Source organism: Felis catus, chromosome F1 (genome assembly GCF_018350175.1).
Source record: "Felis catus isolate Fca126 chromosome F1, F.catus_Fca126_mat1.0, whole genome shotgun sequence".
Classification (NCBI taxonomy): Eukaryota; Metazoa; Chordata; class Mammalia; order Carnivora; family Felidae; genus Felis; species Felis catus.
The window spans coordinates 50,353,324-50,377,616 of NC_058384.1; the positions used below are offsets into that span (position 1 = coordinate 50,353,324).

The 24,293-nt window shown below is 34.0% G+C and overlaps 1 protein-coding gene across 3 annotated transcripts in view; it reads left to right on the forward strand.

The window, feature by feature from the left end:
• Positions 1–24,293, forward strand: part of BRINP3 (BMP/retinoic acid inducible neural specific 3) — a 410,843-nt gene that overhangs the window by 182,363 nt on the left and 204,187 nt on the right. For all 3 annotated transcript variants that reach the window (XM_019822169.2, XM_019822171.3, XM_019822170.2), the window contains exon 3: positions 15,280–15,470. In XM_019822169.2, coding sequence (XP_019677728.1) covers positions 15,280–15,470 — 191 coding nt within the window. The remainder of the gene's footprint in view (positions 1–15,279; positions 15,471–24,293) is intronic.

The following is a 24,293-nucleotide window of genomic DNA, read 5'->3' on the forward strand; positions in this document are numbered from 1 at the left end:
TGTTTTCTATCTCTATGAATTTCACTACTTTAGGGATCTCAAATAAGACTGATAGTGTGTGTGTGTGTGTGTGTGTGTGTGTGTGTGTGTGTATGACTGGCTTATTGCACCTCGCATAATGTCAACATTTATTCATGTTGTAGCATGTTTTAGAATTTCCTTCCATTTTAAGGCTAATTAATGTTCCATTGTATGTTTATGCCACATTTTGCTTTCCAGTCATCTGTCTATGGGCAGTTGGGTTAGTTCCACCTTTTCGCTATTGTGACTAATGTTGCTGTAAACCTGAGTGTACGTGTGTTTCTTTCAGATCGTGCTTTTAATTCTTTTGTGTGCATACCCAAAAGTAGAATTGCTGTATCAGGTTGTAATTCTAGTTTCAATTTTCTGAGAAGCCACCACCTTGTGGCATCACCATGGAGATGAGATGATATTTCATTGTAGTTTTGACTTTATTAGTGATGATAGATACCTTTTTATATGTTTGTTGGCCATTTGTATACCTTCCAAGGATGAATGTCTGTTCAATTCCCTTGCCCATTTTAATGTTGATCTACGGGAGTTCTTTATTATGCTGGATATTAACTACTTATTAGATACATGATTGTCTCCCATTTTATAAATTGTTTTTTCACTCTGATGATCGTGTCCTTTGACAGACAAAATCTTGCATTTTGGTGTAGTTCAGTTTAGCTATTTTTACATTTGTTGCCTATGTCAAAGAACTGATTGTTGTCATTATTGATTGTATTTTTCTATGTTATTGCTTTCTTCTCTATTTTGTCCCCTTTCCTCTTTCTTGCTTTTGATTTGTTAATTATTTACTTACTTATTTTGCTTACAAGTGTATATCTAATTTTCATTCTTTTTTGAATTTCCAATGTAAGAATTTGAGATAATTTTCATCCTTATAACTACTTAACTGTATCTAACAGTTGCTAATGCACAGCATTGTCAAGTTCTAAATACTTCCTTATTTCTGTTTTCATACATTCCTATGTTTTTGCTTTTTCAGATTTTTGCTCTTGAACGATCATATTTTTCTTGCTAGTTCAACACATTTTAAAATATTTTAATCTAGCATATTTAATTATATTCAAGTTAGAGACAATCTACCCTCCTACCACAAATGGAAACTTTCTTCATTATTTTTAATTTTCTTCTTGTTACTATTTCAAAGCACAGATGCAAGGAGAAGGAGGGAAGCTATTTCCAAATACTGAGAGGTTTTTTTTTTTTTTTCATCTTTAGGAGTGAGCTATGCTTAGCATTATTGATGAGTAAAATTTATACTATCTGAAAAACATTTTCTTTGAAATAACTCATATTTCTCCTCCCAGATTTTACTAATAGTATTATTCTCACTTTTAGGGACTATTTAAAGATGTTTTTATTTATTTTTTACTTTTTTAATGTAATTTATTGCCAAATTGGCAAACATACAGTGTGTACAATACGTTCTTGGTTTTGGGGGTAGATTCCTGTGATTCATCACTTACATACAGCAGCCAGTACTCATCCCAACAAGTGCCCTCCTCAATACCCATCACCCATTATCCCCTCTCCCCTGCGTCCCCCATAAACCCTCAGTGTGTTCTCTTCATTTAAGAGTCTCTTATGATTTGCTTCCCTCCCTCTCTGTTTGTAACTATTTTTCCCCTTCCCTTCCCCTATGGTCTTCTGTTAAGTTTCTCAAGTTCCACATATGAGTGAAAACATATGATATCTGTCTTTCTCTGACTGACTTATTTCACTTAGCATAATATCCTCCAATTCCAGCCAAGTTGCTACTAATGGCATGATTTCATTCTTTCTCATCGCCAAGTAGTTTTCCATTGTATATATAAACCACATCTTCTTTATCCATTCATCAGTTGATGGACATTTAGGCTCTTTCCATAATTTGGCTATTGTTGAAAGCACTGCTATAAACTTTGGGGTACATGTGCCCCTATGAATCAGCACTCCTATAAGATGCTTTTAATAGAAAGTTCAGTTCGTCAAAGTGTGACTAAACAAATAAGAAACTAAAACTTTTAATACAAAATTAGGTTTTAATTATTAATTCTTATTCTTAACTATTACTCTTTGAGTTTAGCAACCTCAAAATGTCATTTAACCTAGCTTAATCAGGGATTGGTTTCCAAGTCTGTAAAATGAAAAAATGTGCTATATAAAACACAGAGTGATCTGTACTCAATAGACACTCTAGGATTCAAAGAATCCATGCTCCTCAATACCATACAATTTCTATGAAAATGATTTATGGTTTAGGAAATTAGTACTGTCAACTGTAATTTTTACTCTTAAGCAAGCTTATAAAATTTGAACAATCATAAATATAAAGGTAATATATTATTTTATAATATTATCTGCTATTTAAATAGCCTAAATTTTTTTAATAAATTTTATGCATAGGAATTACCCCATCTGCCTTTGAAATGCAACATTTAGAAAAACCATTTATCCTGACCTGGTTCCTTTGTCTCATTCTTGTGTCTACCTATAACCGTAACTGTCGTACTATGAATGTTGATTATCTGTGCCAAAATAAGTGAGCTCTAGCACAAAAAATAAAAACAATTCACCAATTTGCTGTGCTGCAAACTTGTTCCATTAGACCAAGGTCATGACCATTTTTTCTAAAAAAATATACCTTCCTCCATCCTCAACTTTGCCTTTTTGTTTTTAATGTTAATTTATTTATTTATTTTGAGAGAGACAGAGAGAGAGAGCATGCACACAAGTGGGGCAGGGGCAGAGAGAAAAGGAGAGAATCCCAATCCATGCTGTTGCATAGCCCAATGTGGGGCTTGATTTCAGGAATAGTGAGATCATAACCTGATCAAGATCTGAACTGAAGTCAAGAGTCGGTCACTTAACTGACCAAGCCTCCCAGTTGCCCCCTTCCCATCTGTGGCTTTAATCCAAAAAGAATTTTATTACCTTTAAGAGGTAATATTGTTTTTCACTATGTTAATATTACTAATAAGTGCCAAAATCGTATCTTTTTGTTTTTTATCAAATTCCTTATTTTCTTTTCATTCTTGTCATTCTGATTGTTGACTGGGCTTTTCTCAGAACCAGAGTGTTCCAGTGGCCTCCAGAATGGCTTATGTAAATTCAGATACTCCCTTCCAGCCCCAACACCTCAGCCTTCTTTTCACTTCTCAATGATTATGTCAGCCTCCTGCTCAGATGCCATCAATACCATTTGTGGCTCACAAAATATCTCTACTGGGTAATGCTGGTTTATAAACTGTTTCAGATAGGACAAGTGCTTCAACTTGACTTTGCCTTATTTCCATCATTTATAAAGTAGTGAAAATAATTATACATGCCTTACAGGGTGATTGTGATTCTTCAGAGAGGAAATAGATAAACAAGTTATGGTTGATTGTAGTTATTTTTGCTTTCACATATTATCAGTAGATTATTGCCAAAAAAGAAAAAAAAGCAAAGAAAAAGAAACAAGCAAAGGAGCAACATTTTGTCACTAAAGTATATACATATGATATAATGGCATAGGTATAGATATAGAAGAATTAATGTAGGTCAATGTAAAATAATGTGAATCACATACTAGCTGTTTAGAGATATGCTTAATCTTGAGAAGTTTAAGTATGAACATTTTCCTCTACATAATTACATACATTTCAAGTGGGAAATCAGAAATCTAGAAAAAAGACACTTGAATTTTGAAAGCCCATGCACTTAATTTTGTAGTGTAAAAAATTAAAAATCTAAGTGATAAGTAATGTATTCAAGGGCATAAAACAATTTAGTGCAGAAACATATGAGTATATAATTCTTCTTTGCAAGTTTTTATTTTTAGAACTTTATTTGATAAATATTTTTAAGTTTATTTAGAAGTTTATTTAATACAGACTGTTACTTCTCTATAAGATGACTGCTTGTAACTTTTGTTATGAATGGTTACTTGAGTTACTAACTTGTGGAGAAAAATAAATTACCCGTGATTTTCTTTTGATTGATAATTTTTTATAGAGTCAGTCCCTTTTAAAATACCTAAGGGAAAAGAGAAGATACTTATTGTGTCTACGTCTGTAATTAGGAGAAATGAGTCATCTTCCATTGACGGGGCAAATTACCGGCAATTTTCCAATTTGCCAGATTTTCATGTATATCACATGAATAATTGAATAATGAGAATGAGCCAAATCCAGGGTAGTTAATTTTAGTTGCGTGGATTCAGTGCCATCTGGACTTCTGGCTTTACTAACTTTTAATTGACCGAGTTCTTTCAGAAAAGTCCTGATACCTAATTTATAAAATAGTTATTCAAGCTCAAACCAGAATGAGTAAAGAACACTTGCTAGAATACTTGCTTAATTGCCATCTTAGTCTAACCCGAATAAATGAAATAAATGGCTGACTTTGGGTCGTAAAAGCTCATTTTGTTTCAGTGTCATCAGTATAGCAATTCCATAACATTGTAGCCTGATTTCATGACACTTACCTTATATTTTCTTATCTCTCCCTTCTCAACATTTATTGACTATTTTATCTGTGTTACTCAGTTGTAGCCTTCTAATTAGAATGTATCAGCTTTATAAAAAGCATGGTCACCTTCAACTTAACAGCTACCCTAATCCCATCTGAAATATTTCTTTCCTTTAAATATTGTAGTTAAATTATCATCAGAATGATCATTATACCACTTAACTTATGTTTACAGAGACACCAAAATGTTAATGTTTCTACAAGATTTATTTTTAATTATTCTTTGGGGATCTCCTTGCCATGATCTTCCTATTAAATTTAACAAAAATATGATTTCCATTTGCTGCTAATGCTCAAACTTGGAAAATTAAAATGTTATCTAATTAATAGTTATCATTATGGCCTCCACGAAACAATAAGGCCTCAGAATTTTCCCACACCATTTTGATTTTAAGTGTTTTTAATTTATTAATTTTAAAAGTTAAAATTTAAATTTGTAGGTATTTCAAGTTGATTCAGTAAAGAACACTGTTCTAAGTCTATACATTCAAATATATTTTATGGTCATCATTAATTTTGTGTTTTATTAAGCACAATAATATTCAGCAGATAGGAGCTAAATATCCTCTGCATTCTTAGAAAATATTTGTGTTATATTTGAAGACACACAACATATAACTATTAAAAAATATTCTTAAGAATCACACTATGGCCCTGTGATTCTTGCCTATTTTTCATATTTATGGCCTGAGCAACCAACAGGAGCAAGTCTAATCTATGAGACACATGAAGAATAGTTAAAATGTGAGGAGTAAGTAACTAAGCCATGTCATAATATATACAAAATTTTGATGTTGCTGTTGTAATTGGTTTCGGTTTGTGTTTTTGTCACAGACTTCATTTTTTAAACTTACAATGTGATATTTGTTTCTTTTATAAAGCAAGTTTGACAATCTCTGCCACAACTTCTCACCATAAAAAAAAAAAAAAAAACACTTCTGCTTATACACGTATATCACCAAAAACACTTTCAATACAGAAATATATTTACAGGAAAATGTATAGATTTACAAATCATTTCTCTAAGTGTAATGGAGAAAGATGGAGTTCAATATCAATATATCTATACCTATATTATATGTAATTAAATACAGATTTTATTGGAAAGTGCTTGGTTTTGTGCTCCATTTTTAATCTGGACAAATAGCATTTTCTATAGTCACATGGCCTTTCAATAAATACTTACAAAAATCCTACCCTTAAATGAACACAGAAATCTCCTTCAAGATTACTCTAATTATACTTTCACTAAATTAAATTTCCTATGTAATTACAAAAGGATGGTTTCTCCACCTGACTTTATTTCTTCACCAACCTCTTTTATACTTTCCAAAAGCTCTAAAAGAATTTTCAATGTCATATATAATTTTCTCTTTATTTTTTCTACATATCTTCAGAAAGATATATGAAATTGGTAGAAAGGATTTTTGACTCAACGTTTTTCAAGTCACCTGTATTAACTTTAGTAACTCCTTCTAATAATTTAGTGGGATTACTAACCTCTTAGCAGTGTTTTGCACTTCCAAATGCAATTACATATTTGCTATCCATTATTAAGTAATTGAAAGTAATTTTAAAATATTAGCATGGTTAGAGCAACTTGTCCTTCCAAGGAAATAAATTAAATGTAGCTTTCTTGATTTCTCCTACTAAGTTATTACATATATATATATATGTATGTATATATATATATATATTACATATAAAACAAACCTAAGAAGACTTTGAAAGTTGTAGAGAAGAGGCTGGTCTAGGGATGTTGAAACCCAAGCAGAGACAAAGAAGCAAAGGCAATACAATACAATAAAGCAAAAAATAGTCTTTCCAACAGATGGTGCTGGAATAACTAGACATGCACATGCAAAAAGGTGAATGTGTGCGTCACCTGCGTGAGTCAGTGGTTAAGCATCCACTTCAGCTCAGGTCATGATTTCCCAGTTTCGTGAGTTTGAGCCCCACGTTGGGCTCTGCACTGGCATCTCGGAGTTTGCTTGGGATTTTCTCTCTCTCTCCCTCTCTCTCTGCCCCTCCCCCACACATGCTGTCTGTCCCTCTCAAAATAAATAAATCAATAAACTCAAAAAAAAAAAAGGACATATGGCCATAAAAAGAAAGCATAATACATGTCTGTGTTGAGCCTATTGTATAATGGAAGAGGCAGATACTAATCAAGCAACCACACAAATTATTAAGTACTAGGAAGGAAAAGAACACTCAGTTATGAGTATATGTAACAATTATTTGGGGACTGGCTTGGTGTGGTAAGACTACAGTTGGTAGTTGGTGTCTTTGAAGTTTGTATATAGTGGGTGATATTTAATACCTTTATTTTACATAAATTCCAAGCATAGAAGACAGGAAGAGCAAGTGCCTGTTAAATACTAAATTTCACATTGTAATCCATAAATTCTGAGGGTAATGTCTAGAGAAAGGTGACATTACCAGTTTATGTTTCACAAGCTTTTTGTGTGTAAAATGATATTTTGACAACTCAAGCCTGAATCAGGCTGAAAGGTTATAATTTGAGGAATAATCATTTATACTTTGTAAATTTAAGAGTATACACTTTTTTTTTCCTGAAAGTTTTTCATAAAAGATCATATCTGGTCTCTCTTCCACATTTTGATGCAAAAGACATAAAATTAATAGCAAGTTTATATCCCTTAATCATGTGGGAAAAACATAATATTATAAGAAGAGTTTTTTAAAGTACATTTTAAAACTTATTTAAAGAAAAATAAATATTCTATTAAATTGAGTTACTATTTAAAACTAATTTTTATATGGAAAGATTTCATTCAAAATTAACTTTGTATTCACTGTCTCTAAAAATTGTAATTACTCTAAAAGAGAATAACACTTCATCTTATGTTTTAAACTTAAGTTACTGAAAATGAAGCAACATATGAATTTATAGTTTATTTCAAGTTCAAATATTTAATTGGTTAGTTACTTGTCATAAATCATGATTTATGAGTGTTTGCTCCAATATTTAAGGTAGGAAAAGGATGACCATTGAGAAATTTTAATGAAGTTATTACTTAAATGTTCAAAAACATTATCACCAAGCAGATTAATTTTCATTAGCAAATAGCTATTCTTTTGGCAATAACCTTCTTCCTGAGCATTTAACTTATTAGTCTGTTCCCGGACAAAGAAGAACAATTTGTAGATACTTGGAGTATGGTTTTATTTATAAATTATTTTGTTAATTTTACTCTTTAATTCTACTAAGGCTTATTACCTTGACCAATGTTTATATATATTTAAAGAATTAACATCTTGGAACAAAAAATCACGACTCCACAAGCATACATGTCCAAAATTTGCTAAGAGATAAACAGTGTCCCCTGCACCATTTTAAAGAGAGAGGGAGGCAAATCATAAGAGACTCATAAATACAGAGAACAAACTGAGGGCTGCTGGAGGTGTGTTGAACAGGGGGATGGGCTAAATGGGTGTTCATGTTGGCGTGAGCATTGGGTATTATATGTAAGTGATGAATGACTACATTCTACTCCTGAAATCATTATTACACTACATGTTCACTAACTTGGTTTTAGATAAAATTAAAAAAAAATTTAAAAAGTGTTACACATTTTCTTCTTTAAATCTCTACAGAGTTAGTAGTATTAGACATACGTTCCTAAATGCAATGACATCAGTGAGGTTTTAAGAACTTGCCAAAATTCACAGGGCTTTGAATTCTATGAACTGAATTGATGCTGGTGGGACTTGAAACTTTAGCTTTCTGACTTCTATTTTTTTTTTTGAAAACTAATATTGTCTCCCTAAAGTACTCAAATTATTGTGCGAAATGCAGATATTTTTACTAATTAACCAACATAAATACCCTTTGAATTATAAATATAAAAAAAGGGACATTCATATTTGTTTATTTTTTTCAGAGAGATTCAGAGTATTTTTTTTTAGCTCAATTGTATCTCTCTCTTGGCTTATCTACACTGTTTAATAATTACCAAATCAGTGTATTATATCAATGTGATTGATGGAAAATTTTGTTAAGTTGTAACAGAAGTTAAATTGTAGTTCCAAAATTTAGAAAGAAAAGCTTTTGCCTGTTACTTAATTCCTTCTCTTCAACTTAGAGATCATTCATTGACAGCATATGTGTATATATTTTACATCAATACTTTGGCTAACATCTCTTCAAAGGAGTGGCTTAATTTAGATGTAAATAACAAATTTCTCTATTATGTATATATCTGTGTAGGCACAAACATGTAGTACCCTTATATTTCTATTAAATAAGTTTCCTTTTGGAATAATGAAATTGACTACAGTAATTGAATTATGTGGTGTCTCTTAAAATTTGGATAGAACCTTATCTATTAAATTACAGAACGTAACCTTAAGCTAGGTAAGGTAAAATTAATTTTAAGTCATTTCATAGCTCTGAAAATTTAACATTTTTTTAATAATTAGAAATATACATTACTAGCCACAAATCATTCTTTAAAGGATTCTCAGTAACCCCCACCTCCACTTTATGTAATTCAATGATATAAAGAGGCTACAGCTGCAATTCTTGTTGCTTTCTGGACTGGGGACGATATTTTGTTGCAGTCATGGTAATTTGTCTTCTTTAATCTACTATGTGTTGGCAGTTCTTGCAAAATACTACAGTCCTTAATGGTGCTTCTCAAAAATTCTGCATGTTCATATTTTACATGAGTCCTATTTTTCATAGGGTTTTTTATTTCAGTATTTTATTTGCCTAGATTCATTGTACCAAATTCCTAGCCTCACCCAAAAGTATCTCTCAAGCTTTAAAAACTCCACTACTGGGATGCCTGGGTGGCTCAGTCAGTTGAGCATCTGACTTAGGCTCAGGTCATGATCTTGCAGTCTGTGAGTTTAAGCCCTGTGTCAGGCTCTGGGCTGACAGCTCGCAGCTCAGAGCCTGGAGCCTGCTTTGAATTCTGTGTCTCCCTCTCTCTCTGCCCCTACCCTGCATATGCTCTGTCTCTCTCTGTCAAAAACAAATAAATATTAAAAAAAAAAAAAACTCCACTACTGTTAATTTTTTTTAAAGTTTTATATCAAGGGGCAGGAGGTCAAAAGAAAGTGGAATCACTGTCCTGCCAACTGTTTAGCATTCAGCTGCTTTAAAAACACTAGCTTCAGAGCTAGTCATCCGGGCTGTTAGAACATTTCCCTTTTACTGGCCAAATGGAAAACAACGTCATCTGTGGGATGTGAAAGCTTTAAGGAAAGAACATCCAAATAACCTTTTCTATATGTAACAGTTACACATAATAAAAGTATGAGGAACTAGTATTGATTGTTAGTGGCATTTTTAAAGACCAGTATGATTTTACAGATGTAATAAGGTTATTGCTACTGAAGATCAGCAAGTCAATTTACGATTCTTATGGTGAATTTGTTTGGTGGATATTAGTGTTTGGGAAATATATTTTGTTTTACTATTCTGTTGTGTATGCAAATTTAATTAAGATTGATGGAATTAAACTTATAAGCCAACAAATGTAGTATTGTGACAAGTGATATAATGATAGACTTTTAAGGCATAAACAACTTTATTTAGTGTACATTAGCAGTTAAGGATTTTTTCAGCAACTGCATCATCTGATTTGGTCAATTTTTTTAATGCTGCTCTTCCTTTGGTACTGAACAGTGACAGAGTCTATATTTTTCAGGAACTGGATATACATGTGTAATTTGAAGGAAATTACGATAGTTAATATATTTTAAATACACTGAGTACTTTAATGTATTCACATAGAATTTAAATACTAATAAGAAAGGTCAATGGCAATATGGCAATGATGTAATCATTATTTAAATGGAATGCATTGATGTCATTCTTGTTTTCCAACCTTTTCACATGAGATGGGCACAGATAAAATTATAATAAATGTAGAAAAGTAAACATTACATAGACATACATAATAATAGATGCCTGCAAGTCAGACTTTTTAGCAGGCAAACATACAACTCTAATCAACTAATAGAGGCTTCTTAGAGCCAACAAAAGCATTTTCAAAGTAATGTTCTGGCTGAACTGTTTATAGCCCATTTGTGTGTTCCACAAAATAGTGCTGCTTCTAAAAGGGCTGAGTTACATTAAACTCTAATGATTGTGCCTCTTTTATTTAAAGGCTTCCAAAGGTTATGATGAGAAGATATTTATGTACTGTGAAGGCTTCAGGTAGAATGGAGCATTCACTTAGATGCCACAATGTTCTTATTTAATACAAACATAATGAATCTGGATGGAATCCTTGGATCCTTTAGGTAAAATGTTCTCATTATGAAAATCATACCCGACAGCACGTTATCAATTCAGCATTCCATTGCTTTGTTTTTCCAAAATTTAATGAATGCATAGTCTAGTTGCAACTGAGGTGAATTGTATCTTCAGGATGAAAAAACTGCACCCATAAGTTTCCAATTTATATACAACCATTACTTCCTTATTGCCTTCTCAAGTTACCCCAAAGTCAAAACACTCTGCATTACTTATTATGTACTAGATTATATTATTAGAAAGCAAGAAAACGAACCAACTAATAACCCCATAATCTTGATAGCTTTTCATGACAAAATTTCTTTTTAGTTCATGCACTTGTTCATCCCAACAAGCTGCAAGGCTGGGGTTGGGGGATGGGGATTTGAATCATCATTGTTCATTAGGGCCCCTGGCTGATGGGCCAACATAACCATACAGGGCACACTTTGCCAGTGAAAGCAAGTCACATGGCCACACTGATTTTAAAGGACACCAGTAACTGCAATCCTATCCTGTGCCCAGGATGAAGAGACACTGAGTATTTGTATTCATATCTAGCGTTCACTACTCACAGTGTGGTACTTCACTGTCCAGAGAGAACTTCTTTTACTTAAAGTGCTGTTATCAGCACTTCTCAGGATTATTTCAGTACTTTCCATCTGAGTTTTCACAAAAAATTTGTAGAGATTGTAAAAGTGATCGTGTGTCATTACAATACAAACCGATAATATGGAGAGTGGAAATGAGAGATCTCATAGCTCAAATCAGTATTTGTGTTTTTTACACACACACACAATTACACTTTCGGATATACATAATGAAAGTATAATGTATTACTTCATCTGTATATAAAATATAAAAGAAAAAGTAGAAAAAAGTTTTAGATGGAGCACTTGAGATAAGAATTTGCTGTAATTACTAACAATAATGTTTTTTTAATTAATTAATTTAATTAGTTAGTGGGTTGTTTAATTTGTGTTAGTATTAGTCTTCATTGGGTGATACCTTCAAAGAGTCTGTCCTTTACTTTTGGTTGTTGTGTGACAGAATAATCAGAAGGGATGGCAAAGTGTTTTGTCCATCTGAAATGTTAGAATATTCATGTCCATTTTCTCTTGCTTAATAATATAATCTTTGAGCCTTTAAGGTAACAGTTTTTCATCTATAAGCCTAGCAAGATTTCTGGTAATAATAACAATAGTGAACAATTAATACTTGTTTTTTATTTGGTGCTAGAAATTGATTTAGGAAATGACATGTTTGTTTTAGATCTTTCATGTTTTATTTATTTAATTATTTATTTATTTATTTATTTATTTGCTTTTTTTATTTGGGGTTTTTGGGTCAAATTTAATAGGAAGAAACAGGAGAAAGTAGTAAATCAAGTCAGAATAGATCATGGGATTTGATTTGAATACTCATTAGCTGCTAAAGATAAGAAAGACTAGAATTGTGCTCTTCAAATATGTATTTACGCATAGTCATCTAGCCCGAAATACTCAATGATTTAAAAAGAGTGTATATGGTATGTAAAATACCACAATTGAATCAATCTTCTTGGTTATTCAAAGTCCAATTAATTCACTTAGCAGCTCACATATTAGTCTATGAATGCATGCATATGAGTTTATAAATTTATCACTTTAAACCATTGAAAAAGATATGCCAAAATTGTAGGTTCATGTCACTCTCTTGACAAGATCATAACGTTTTTTCAGCAAGTAAAAAAAAAAAAATAAATGCTCAAGGGTAAGTCTATGAAGTTTGGAACTGAACAACTATTATTTACATCTTGGTTTAATAAATTACTTCTTAGAAGTATTATATGATTATATAGTTTGAGATATATCACAAAATATTAAAATGTAAATATTTTATTTTTAATTCTTTTAAATTTATTTATATATTTAGAGAGAGAGAGAGAGAGAGAGAGAGGTAATGAGTGGGGAGGGCAGAGAGAGAGAGGAAGAGAGAAAATCTCAAGCAGGGTCCCCACTATCAGTGCAGAGCCCAATGGGGACTTGATTTCAGGAACCCTGAGATCATGACCTGAGCTGAAATCAAGAGTCAGATGTTTAACCGATTGAGCCACCAGTTGCCCCAAAACTTAAATATTTTATTTTAAATGCTCTTCTTCACCATTTTGAATATACACTTATATTATATATGTATCATATATAATATTATATATGTATCATATATGATTATATATATGATACATATATGTATATACATGTATATAATACATATATAATATATATGATTATTATATATATGATTATTATATATGTATATACATGTATATAATATTATATAATATATATGATTATATATGTTACATATATAATATTATATGTGATACGTATATAATATTATATATACATATGTGTATATATAATACACAGGTACAATTTAGGTAATTTTTTATAAAAAGAAAAGACATAAAATTGTTAATATCAACCCAGGTTTTGGGAAAAAAAGACATTCTTACTCTCTTCTGAAGAAACATGAACTAATAAATCCAGCATAGTGTCACTAAAAATCCTGTATTTATTGAAAACAGAACACTGACAAAATTTTGGAGACAATATACTAAATTATCTAATAGTTTTCTTCAATGTAGTGGCATTAGTGTTGTTTGTTAATGCAAACTCTGGATCCCACTTCAGTCCTAATGGATCAGAAAATTCTGGGGTAGAGTTTCTATGTGACTCTACTAGGTGCTGAAATTTGAGAACCACTGGTAGAACAAAACTGTTTAGATCAGCTGATTTATAGAGGAGACAGAAAGAGTTTCTGAAGGAAAGAAACACTAAATTGACTTACTCTAAGGCCGAGTCTTCCCTAGATTCCTTAGTGAATCTTATCTTCTAATTAATCTCCAAAAGACTGGGTGGATTGTTGGGCTGACAAATGTGTGTCACACAAGCAAAATATTCATAGTTAGAGACTCTGTCAGAGAGATGCCTCTTTGTTCTGCAAGTATTTACTCTTCTTTATTCTGTGTAAATCTCTTCCCCGCTTCCCCGCCTCTAGCAACCTTTTTTTTTTCTCTCCTCAGAGACTGCCTAAATATTAAATATCACCTCTCCAAAAGTTGCCATCCTGGTCACTTAAAATAAAATAGGGCCTCACTGTCCACAGCCAGATGGCTCATCACAGCAGGCTGTCTCTGGTAGCTCTCAGCACTTACAGTCCTCTGACCTGTTTAAAATTTAATTTAATATCTTTTTTTAATTAATTAATTAATTAATTAATTTAACATTTATTTATTTTGAGAGCTAGAGAAGGAGCAGCAGGGGTGGGGAGAGAGAGGGAGACAGAGAGAATCCCAGGCAGGCTCCACGCTGTCAGTGAGGAACCCAATGTAGGGCTTGAACTCACAAATTATGAGATGATGACCTGAGCCTAAATCAAGGGTTGGACCCTTAACCAACTGAGCTACCCAAGTGACCCAGTTTTATTTATTTTTCAAACTTTCTCTAGAATGTGAATTCCATTTGGACATGGACAGTATTGGTTGCTTTACTGATGTATCCTTATCATGCACTGTTTGTTGGTGCACTACAGGCATTTTGTGGGGAAAAATATAAATAAATATAGGACATCTTTATACAATATTACTTAATATTTTATTTGCCAAATAGTAATTGAGTTAAACAACACGCCTAGTAGTATTAAGCCTGGTTGAAGGAATTCTTTCCTGTGGAAGGTATTTGAGATTTTTATCAGACCAACTCAGAATAATTCTGTACAGTTATCAGGAGATGCAGTTCACCATAGTTCTTTTCTGAAGTGTTATTAGTTTGATTTTAACTCAATATAAATGTATAAATCTTTGTTTAAATGTATAAATCATTTATAACCATATTTTCCATTTCCCTAATTTGGCCGAATCCACCTGAATGTCATTTGCATCTAGAGAAATTGCTAATCAAGTTGAATTTAGGTTTCAAAATAGGTTGTAAACAATAATTATTGTAAAAATATTTCTCTTTTGGTTATGCTTTTAAAATTCTTCCACAGCGCCATAATATTCTCGAAGTGTTTTACAGGGTCCTATGCTAAAGTGAATAAAGAAAGGAATCATTAGAGTTATGAAAATAAATTCATTCTCTTTTTTCAATTTCCCTCAAAAATAATAAAATATTACCTTAGTGTTTTTTAATGGCTCTACATTCATATTCTATGCGTAATGAAATCATTTTTATGAGTATGTCTTTCCTTGGGAAAAAACGAATCAGGGAAAGCTGTTTCTTTTACGTGACTTATTTTTCCTTTATGTGATTTGGTTTTCAGAATATTCACTCGAGTTACATAAATTATAAATGTTGCTTCTCCTACTCATAGCACATGACATATTATTACAGGCGAGACTCATTGTAATGTGGTGACCCCAGCTAAACTACCAAGTGAACTTTTCAAATGAAAACATTCAGGTAGATTGTGTATTTATGAATAAAAATAAATTTGCTTTTCAGGGAGTTTGGCCGCTGGAAAGTAAATAACCTTGCAGTCGAGAGGAGAAATTTCCTTGGCTCTCCTCTGCCTCTTGCTCCTGAATTCTTCCGCAACATAAGACTTTTGGGACGCCGACCTACCCTGCAGCAAATCACAGAAAACCTTATCAAGAAATATGGGACACATTTCTTGCTGTCTGCTACTCTGGGAGGTACGACTCTGAAATATTTGCGCCTATGTATGCTTGTGTATAAATCTGTATAAACCAAGTAAATATGTGCTGATTAATTCAGATAGCTGCAGTTTGAATAATTCTAGAATTCATTCACTAATTTGTTCAATATGTTTACTGAGTTATTACTAAATGCCTTTTATGGTGTTCCCAATGGTGAGGCAGATGGTTATTACCTAGTTCTTACCTGAAGGCAGCCTACAATATAATAACATGCATTAAATATAGTCTTAGTTATTACACTTTAAAATGCAAGGTGATGTGACAAATTTTATTTAAAAAATGAATAACAAACAACCCAGTCACAAGTGGAAGTCATCACTTCAGGTTGCAGAGAGCAGGAAAATTTCCCTGGAGTAAACCTTAAAGATCTAAAATTATATTTGTAGCACTATTTTAGTATTTTTGATTGTGGTGGATATATGATATGAAAAGACTGATCAATAAATGTCAATTATGATGTACAATGTAAAAGTAGGGATTAATAAAGTCACTTCTTCAATTTATAAATGTTTAAAAATTAAGAAAACGGTGGTTTTAACATCATTAAATATGTTTATTTATCATAGTGATGTATAATTCAGCATTTTGAATACACTGAAATATTTGGGCAGGTAACATGTAATAGGGAAAATACAATTTTCCTAAAACTTAAAAGTATCCCAGAATTCCATGTATTTCATCTCTTGCAGGACTTTAATGTCCAGCCATTTTATTTAGAAATAGATGTTACTTTTTCCTATAATGAAGAGCACTGAATATTATTGGGTAGGAAAGCCATGGAAACAGTGATTTCCTGCTTCCTTGTCAGTTCCCCAGTAAGTTTACTAAATACAGGCAAACTGATTCACACCAATGGGGAGGTGGTGTGAAAGGCCACTTAAGTTCTTCAGTGTTCCTATTTTAGAAAATGAGTCATTCCTTTCCTTTACCTGCCAGTCCAGTCTTTCAGTAAGTTGTGCCAGTATTTCCCCCCCCAAATATATCCCATGTCAAACCTTTCTGACTTTTACTTTAACATCCCTAGACCAAGTCATCATGTTTCTCCCAGAATACTCCTAAGGTCATGCTCCACACAGATCCTTATAAAACTTGAATCAGGTCAAATAATTCCCTGTGTCAATTAAAACCTATAACTAGCCACTTAAAATCCAAATGTCTTGCTATGGCTTATAATGCACTACATGAGTGATCTGGCACTGACTTTCATCACAGACCTCAACTTTGCTCTTTCCTCATCATGCTGTATTTTTCAGTGAGAATGACCTTCAAGTGTTTCTGGTCAATATTTCTGCTTAAATGTTACTTTCCCGAGAGGGCTTTCCTGTCCATACCTCCAGGAACAATGCCCAGTTGTCCACCAATAGTCTCTACTATTTTATGATCTTACTTTGTATTCTTAATTGTATTTATTTTATTTTTTCATGTTTTAGTATTTATTTTGAGAGAGAACACAAGTGTAAGAGGGACAGAGAGAGAGAGAGAGGGAAAGAGAATCTCAAACAAACCATGAGATCATGACCTGAGCCAAAATCAAGACTTGGATGCTTAACCTACTGAGCCACTCAGGCGCCTTTTTTATAGTATTTATTTTTATGTGAGATATTTTATTCATTAGTTTCCTTATTTATTATCTGTAATTTCTGCGTATTTCCTTGAAAAAAAGGGACTTGCTTATATTTGTCATCAATTTACTCTCATAGTTAGAAGCACACAATATATCCTCATGAAATATTTTGGGTTTTTTTGTTTGTTTGTTTTATTTGGATCCTGATTTTTATTTTTATTTTCTTAAATAATCTCTACCCCCAACATGGAGCTCGAACTCACAACCCCTGAGATCAACAGTCACGTGCTCTACTAACTGAGACAGCCAGGTGTCCCTGGATCCTAATTTTTTTAAATATTTTTTTTATTATTTATTTTTATTTTTTAATTTACATCCAAGTTAGTTAGTATATAGTACAATAATGATTTCAGAAATAGAATCCAGTGATTCATCTGCTACATATAACACCCAGTGCTCATGCCTACAAGTGTCTTCCTCAGTGGCCCTTGCCCGTTTAGCGATCCCCCAACACACAACCCCTCCAACAACCCTCAGTTTGTTCTATTTATGAGTCTTTTTTGTTGTTGTTGTTTTGTCTCCCTCCTTGTTTTTATATTATGTTTGCTTCCCTTTCCCTTTGTTCATCTGTTTTGTATTTTAAATTCCACATATGAGTGAAATCAATGTGACATTTGTCTTTCTCTGAGAAATCTTGCTTAGTGTAATACCCACTAGTTCCATCCACATTGTTGCAAAAGGCAAGATTTCATTCCTTTTGATTACCGAGGAATACTCCATTGTATGTATATACCACATCTTCTTTATCCATTCATCTGTTGATGGACACCTGGGCTCTTTCCATACTTTGGTTTTTGTTGGTAGTGCTGCTATAAACATTGGGGTGCATTCATCCCTTTGAAATAGCATCCCTGTAACCTTTGTATAAATACCTAGTAGTGCAATTGCTGGGTCATTGGGTAGTTCTACTTTTAATTTTTTGAGGAGCCTCTGTACTGTCTTCCAGAGTGGCTGCACCAGCTTGCATTCCCACCAGCAGTGCAAAAGAGTCCCCCTTTCTCTGCATCATCACCAGCATATGTTGTTGCCTGGGTTGTTAAAGTTAGCCATTCTGACTGGTGTGAGGTGGTATCTCATTGTAATTTTTATTTGTACTTCCCTGATAGTGATGTTCAGCATTTTTTTCATGTGTCTGTTAGCCATTTGGATGTTTCTTTTGAAAAGTGTCTATTCATATCTTTTGCCCATTTCTTCATTGGATTATTTGTTTTTTGGGTGTTGAGTTTGGTAAGTTCTTTATAGATTTTGGATACTGACCCTTTATTTGATATGTCATTTGCAAATATCTTTTCCCATTCTGTTCATTGCCTTTTAGTTTTGCTGATTGTTTCCATCAGTGTGCAGAAGCTTTTTATCTTGATGAGGTCCCAATAATAGTTAATTATTGCTTTTTATTCCCTTACTCCCGGAGATGTGTTGAGTAAGAAATTGCTTTGGCCAAGGTCAAGAGGGTTTTGCCTGCTTTCTCCTTGAGGATTTTGATGGCTTCCTATCTTACATTTAGGTCTTTCATCCACTTTGAGTTTATTTTTGTGTACGATGTAAGAAAATGGTCCAGGTTCATTCTTCTGCATGTCACTGTCCAGTTTTCTCAACATCATTTGCTGAAGAGACTGCCTTTATTCCATTGGATATTCTTTCCTGCTTTGTTAAAGATTAGTTGGCCATACGTTTGTGGGTTCATTTCTGGGTTCTCTATTCTATTCCATCGATCTAAGTGTTTTTGTGCCAGTACCACACTGTCTTGATGACTACAGCTATGTAATACAGGCTAAAGTCTGAGACTGTGATACCTCCAGCTTTGTTTTTCTTTTCCAGGACTGCTTTGGCTATTCAGGGTCTTCTCTGGTTCCATACAAGTTTTAGGATTGTTTGTTCTAGCTCTGTGAAGAATGCTGGTGTTATTTTGATAAGGATTGCATAAATTTGTAGATCACTTTGTATAGTAATGATGTTTTAGCAATATTTGTTCTTCCAATCCATGAGCATGGAATATTTTTTCATTTCTTTGTGTCTTCTTCAGTTTCTTTCATAAGCTTTCTATAGTTTTCAGCGTATAAAAATTTCACCTCTTTGGTTAGGTTTATTCCTAGGTATTTTATGGTTTTGGTGCAATTGTAAATGGGATCCATTCCTTGATTTCTCTTTCTGTTGCTTCATTCTTGGTGCATATAAATGCAACTGATTTCTGTGCATTGATTTTGTATCCTATTACTTTGCTGAATTCATGGATCAGTCCTTGCAGTTTTTTGGTGGAATCTTTTGGGTTTTCCATATAGAGTATCATGTGGTCTGTGAAGAGTGAAAATTTGACTTCCTCCTGGCTGATTTGGATGCTTTCATTCCTTTCTGTTATCTGATTTCTGAGTCTAGGACTTCCAATACTATGTTGAATACCAGTGGTGAAAGTGGACATCCTTGTCATGTTCCTGACCTTAGTGGGAAAGCTCTCAGTTTTACCCCATGGAGGATGATATTAGCAATGGGTCTCTCCTATATGGCTGTTATGATCTTGAGGTATGATCCTTCTATCCCTACTTTCTTGAGGGTTTTTATCAAGAAAGAATGCTATATTTTGTCAAATGCTTTCTCTACATCTATTGAGAGTATGATGTGATTCTTGCCCTTTCTTTTATTAATGTGATGTATCACATTGATTTATTTGTAGATATCAAACCAGCCCTGCAGCCCAGGAATGAATCCCACTTGATCATGGTGAATAATTATTTTAATGCATTGTTGGAACAAGTTGGCTAGTACCTTGTTGAGAATTTTCGCATGCATGTTCATCAGGGAAGTTAGTCCATACTTGTCCTTTTTAGTGGGGTGTTCTCTGTCTGGTTTTGGAATCAAGGTAATGCTAGCTTCATGGAAAGAGTTTAGAAGTTTTTATTCCATTTCTATTTTTTGGAACAGCTTCAAGAGAATAGGTGTTAACTCTTCTTTAAACGTTTGGTAGAATCCCCCTGGAAAGCCACCCGGCCCTGGACTCTTGTTTTTTGGGATTTTTTTCTTATATTTATTCATTTTTGAGAGACAGAGAGAGATAGAGCACAAGCAGGGTAGGGGCAGAGAGAGAGGGAGACACAGAATCTGAAGTAGGCTCCAGGTGCTAAGGTGTCAGCAAAGACCCCAATGCGGGGCTTGAACTCACAGACTGCTAACTGAAGTTGGAAGCTTAACCAACTGAGCCACTCAGGTGCCCCTGGGAGGTTTTTGATTACTAATTCATTTTCTTTATTGGTTATGGGTCTGATCAAATTTTCTATTTCTTCTTGTTTCAGTTTTGGTAGTTTACATGTTTCTAGGAATCTGTCCAGCTCTTCCAGATTGCCCAATTTATAGGCATATAATTGCTCCTAATATTCTCTTATTTTTGTTTTATTTCTGCAGTGTTGGTTATGATCTCTCCTCTTTCATCCTTGATTTTATTTATTTGGGTCCTTCCCTTTTTTGGGGTATCAAACTGGCTAGGGGTTTATCAATTTTGTTAATTCTTTCAGAGAACCAGCTCCTGGTTTCATTGATCTTTTCTACTGCTTTTGTTTGTTTTGTTTTGTTTTGTTTTTGTTGTTGTTTTTGTTTTTGTTTTCCATAGCATTGATTTCCACTCTAATCTTTTTTTTTTCCAATCTTCTTCTGGTTTGGGGTTTTATTTGCTGTTCTTTTTCCAGCTCTTTAAGGTGTAACATTAATGTTGTGTACCTGAGACCTTTCTTCCTTCTTTAGGAAGGCCTGAATTGTTATATAAATCCCTCCTATGACCGTCTTTGTTGCATCCCAGAGATTTTGGCTTTGGACTGTGGTGTTATCATTTTCATTGGCTTCCATGTACGTTTTAATTTCCTCCTTAACTTCTTGGTTAACCCATTCATTCTCTAGTAGGATGTTATTTAGTCTCCAAGTATCTGTTGCCTTTCCAAATTTTTTCTTGTGGTTGATTTTGACTTTCATAGTGTTGTGGTGTGAAAATATGCAAGGTATGATCTCAATCTTTTTGTATTTGTTGAGGGCTGATTTGTGTCTGAGTATGTGCTCTATTCTGGAGAATGTTCCATGTGCACTCAAGAAGATCTGCTGCTTTAGGATGAAATGTTCTGGATATATCCGTTAAGCTCATCCAGTCCAGTGAATCATTCAGAGCCATTATTTCCTTGTTGATTTCCTGCTTACATTGCTGCAAGTGGGGTGTTGAAGTGCCCCATCATTGTGGTATTATTGTCAATGAGTTTCTTTATGTTTGTGATTAACTGATTGATGTATTTGGATCCATCACATTTGCGGCATAAATGGTTACAATTGTTAGACCTTCTTGGTGGATAGACTCCTTAATTATGATACAATGCCCTTCTTCATCTCTTGCTACAGTCTTTATTTTAAAATCTAGATTGTCTGATATGAGTATGGCTTTCTCCAGCTTTCCTTGGCAACCATTAGTATGATAGATGGTTCTCCATCCCCTAACTTTCAATCTGCTGGTATCTTTAGCTCTAAAATGAGTATCTTGTAAACAGCATATAGATGGAACTTGTTTTCTCATCCATTTTGTTACCCTATGTCTTTTGATTGGAGCATTTAGTCCTTTGACATTAAGAGTGGATAATGAAAGGTATTAACTTATTGCCATTGTGTTGCCTGTAGAGTTGAAGTCTCTAGTGGTGTTCTCTGGTCCTTTCTAGTCTTTGTTGCTTTTGGTCTTTTTTGTTTTATTTTATATTTTCTCCCCTCAGAGAATCCCCTTAAAATTTCTTGCAAAACTGGTTTAGAAGTCACAAATGCTTGTAGTTTTTGTTTGTCTGGTAAATTCTTTATTTCTTCTATTTTGAATGACAGCTTTGCTAGATAAAGAATTCTTGGCTGCAATTTTTTTCTAACTCAGCACATTGACTACATCCTGCCACTCTTTTTTGACATGTTAAGCTTCTGTGGATAGGTCTGCTGTGAAACTGATGTGTCTTCCCTTATAGGTTAAGGCTTTTTTTATTTCCTTGCTGCTTTCATAATTCTTTCCTTGTCTGTATATTTTGTGAATTTGACTATGATATGCCTTGTTGATGATCAGTTTTTGTTGAATCTAATGGGAGTTCTCTGTGCTTCCTGGATTTTGATGTCTGTGTCTTTGCCCAGGTTAGGAAAGTCTTCCACTATGATTTGCTCACATAAACCTTCTACTCTTTTTAACCTCTCTTCCTCTTCTGGGGCCCCTATGATTCGGATGGTGTTCCTTTTTAATGAGTCACTGAGTTTCTCTAATTCTTATATCATGCTCTTTTGCCTTAGTTTCCCTCTTTTTTTCTGCTTCATTTTTTGCCATAAGTTTGTCTTCTCTATCACTGATTCGCTGCTCTGCTTCATTTACCCTTGCTTCTGTGGTATCCATTTGAGATTCCATCTCAGTTATTGCATTTTTAACTTCATCCTGACTAGATTTTACTTTTATCTCTACAGAGAGGGATTCTATGATTTTTTCCAACCCCAGATAGTATTCTTATTATTGTGACTCTAAATTCTGTTTCAGATATCTTGTTTATATCTGTGTTGATTAAGTCCCTGGCTGTCATTTCTTCCTGTTCATTCTTTTGGGGTGAATTCCTTCATTTCATCATTTTGGAGAAAGAAAAGAGTTCATAGAATTAAAAATAAAATTTAAAAAAATTTAAAAGAACACACAAAAAATCAAATAAAGAAAGCTAGATCCAAGGTATCTTTTCTTCTGGTTGTTTAAAGAAGCTTGATAGAAGAGAGAAGAAAAGGGAAATAAAAGAAAAGAAAAAAAATGAAAAAAAGTAAGATATGTTTAAAATTTTAAAAAAGTCATACAATAAAATAGAATAAAATGAAATGAATAAAGTAAAATAGACTAAACAATTTACAAAAAGTAGTAAAATATAGTAGAAAAATAAACACTTTTTTATAAAAACAGAAAAAAAGTCTCTTTTTGTATCCAAGAATAAGAAAAATAAAATTAGATGGACCATCAGACAGAATGAAATCCTAACAAAATTACATGCAGTTTCCCCTAGAAATCAAACTATGAAGTACGTACTTATAGTATGTACACTAAGCACTAAGCAGGGGGGGGGAAACTTGTGGTGCCTCTAGGGCATGTTTGATGTAGGTGGACAAGACTTGGTTTAATGACTCTATACTCCACTAGGTATTACTGCTTAGCTTACTGGGGTGGATTGGTGTGGCATGCTTATGTGCTTATGCGCATGGGCAGGGGAGGTGAAAATGACATCCTCCATCTTCCCAGTCTCTAGCATCAAATCTCTGTGCTCTCACCAAATGGCAATCAAGCACCTCTCCTTTGTCTCGAGCTTCCATCCACTACCTGCATCTCCACTGCCTGGGACCAAGCTGTCAGCCTGCCAAGTGGTACCTACCTCCCAAATTTTATCTGAGATGGGGCTGTGTTTCCAAACTCTTCACTTCTGAAGGTCCTGTAGCTTGAACTTGCTCCTACCTTCTGGAGAAGGGTCTTGTGGAGTCGGGGCCAGTTGTCGGCCACCCTGAGAACAGTCATGCGACTGCACCACTGTAGATGCCCAATGTCCCAGAAAAATTTCGCACGATCATGTAGCAGCAGCGGTTCAAGGACTATGGTAAATCACAACACACATCTGGTGCCAGGCTTCTTCATACCTTAGTATCTTTGTTCCACCAGCAAGTATGGCTGTAATCTGGGGTCCACTGGGACCTTTTCCTGTGTGTACACTGCACGGCCTCTACCAAATGTCTTCCTGGCCGGGGAACCATCTTTCCCCATGTGGCCTGAGGACCCCCTGGACCTTGCTGTCTGCTCCTGGGGATTTGTTCTTCCTACCAGAGCACCGTCAGGTATCCAGCTGCAGAATTTCCAACTCTGCGCTCCCCTGTTTATAGAGTCCTAAAGGCAACAAAACTTCTCCTTTCTCCCTTGCTTGTTCAGTTCCTGAGAGTGTTTCTACTCTTTTGCTCCAGCTGCTTTTGAGGAAAGTGCTTTTCTTGTACTCTCCCCCGCTCCATCTCTGTCCTGTCTCTGCAAACAAAAACAACTCTCCACGCCCCTGCAGCTTCTCTCTTCCCCATTGTACCTCTCTGTGCCACATACCTGCCAAGTTATGTGCCTTAAGTTATGCAGATTGTTGATCGGTGCTCAGATCAATTTTCTGGGTGTGCAAAATGGTTTGATG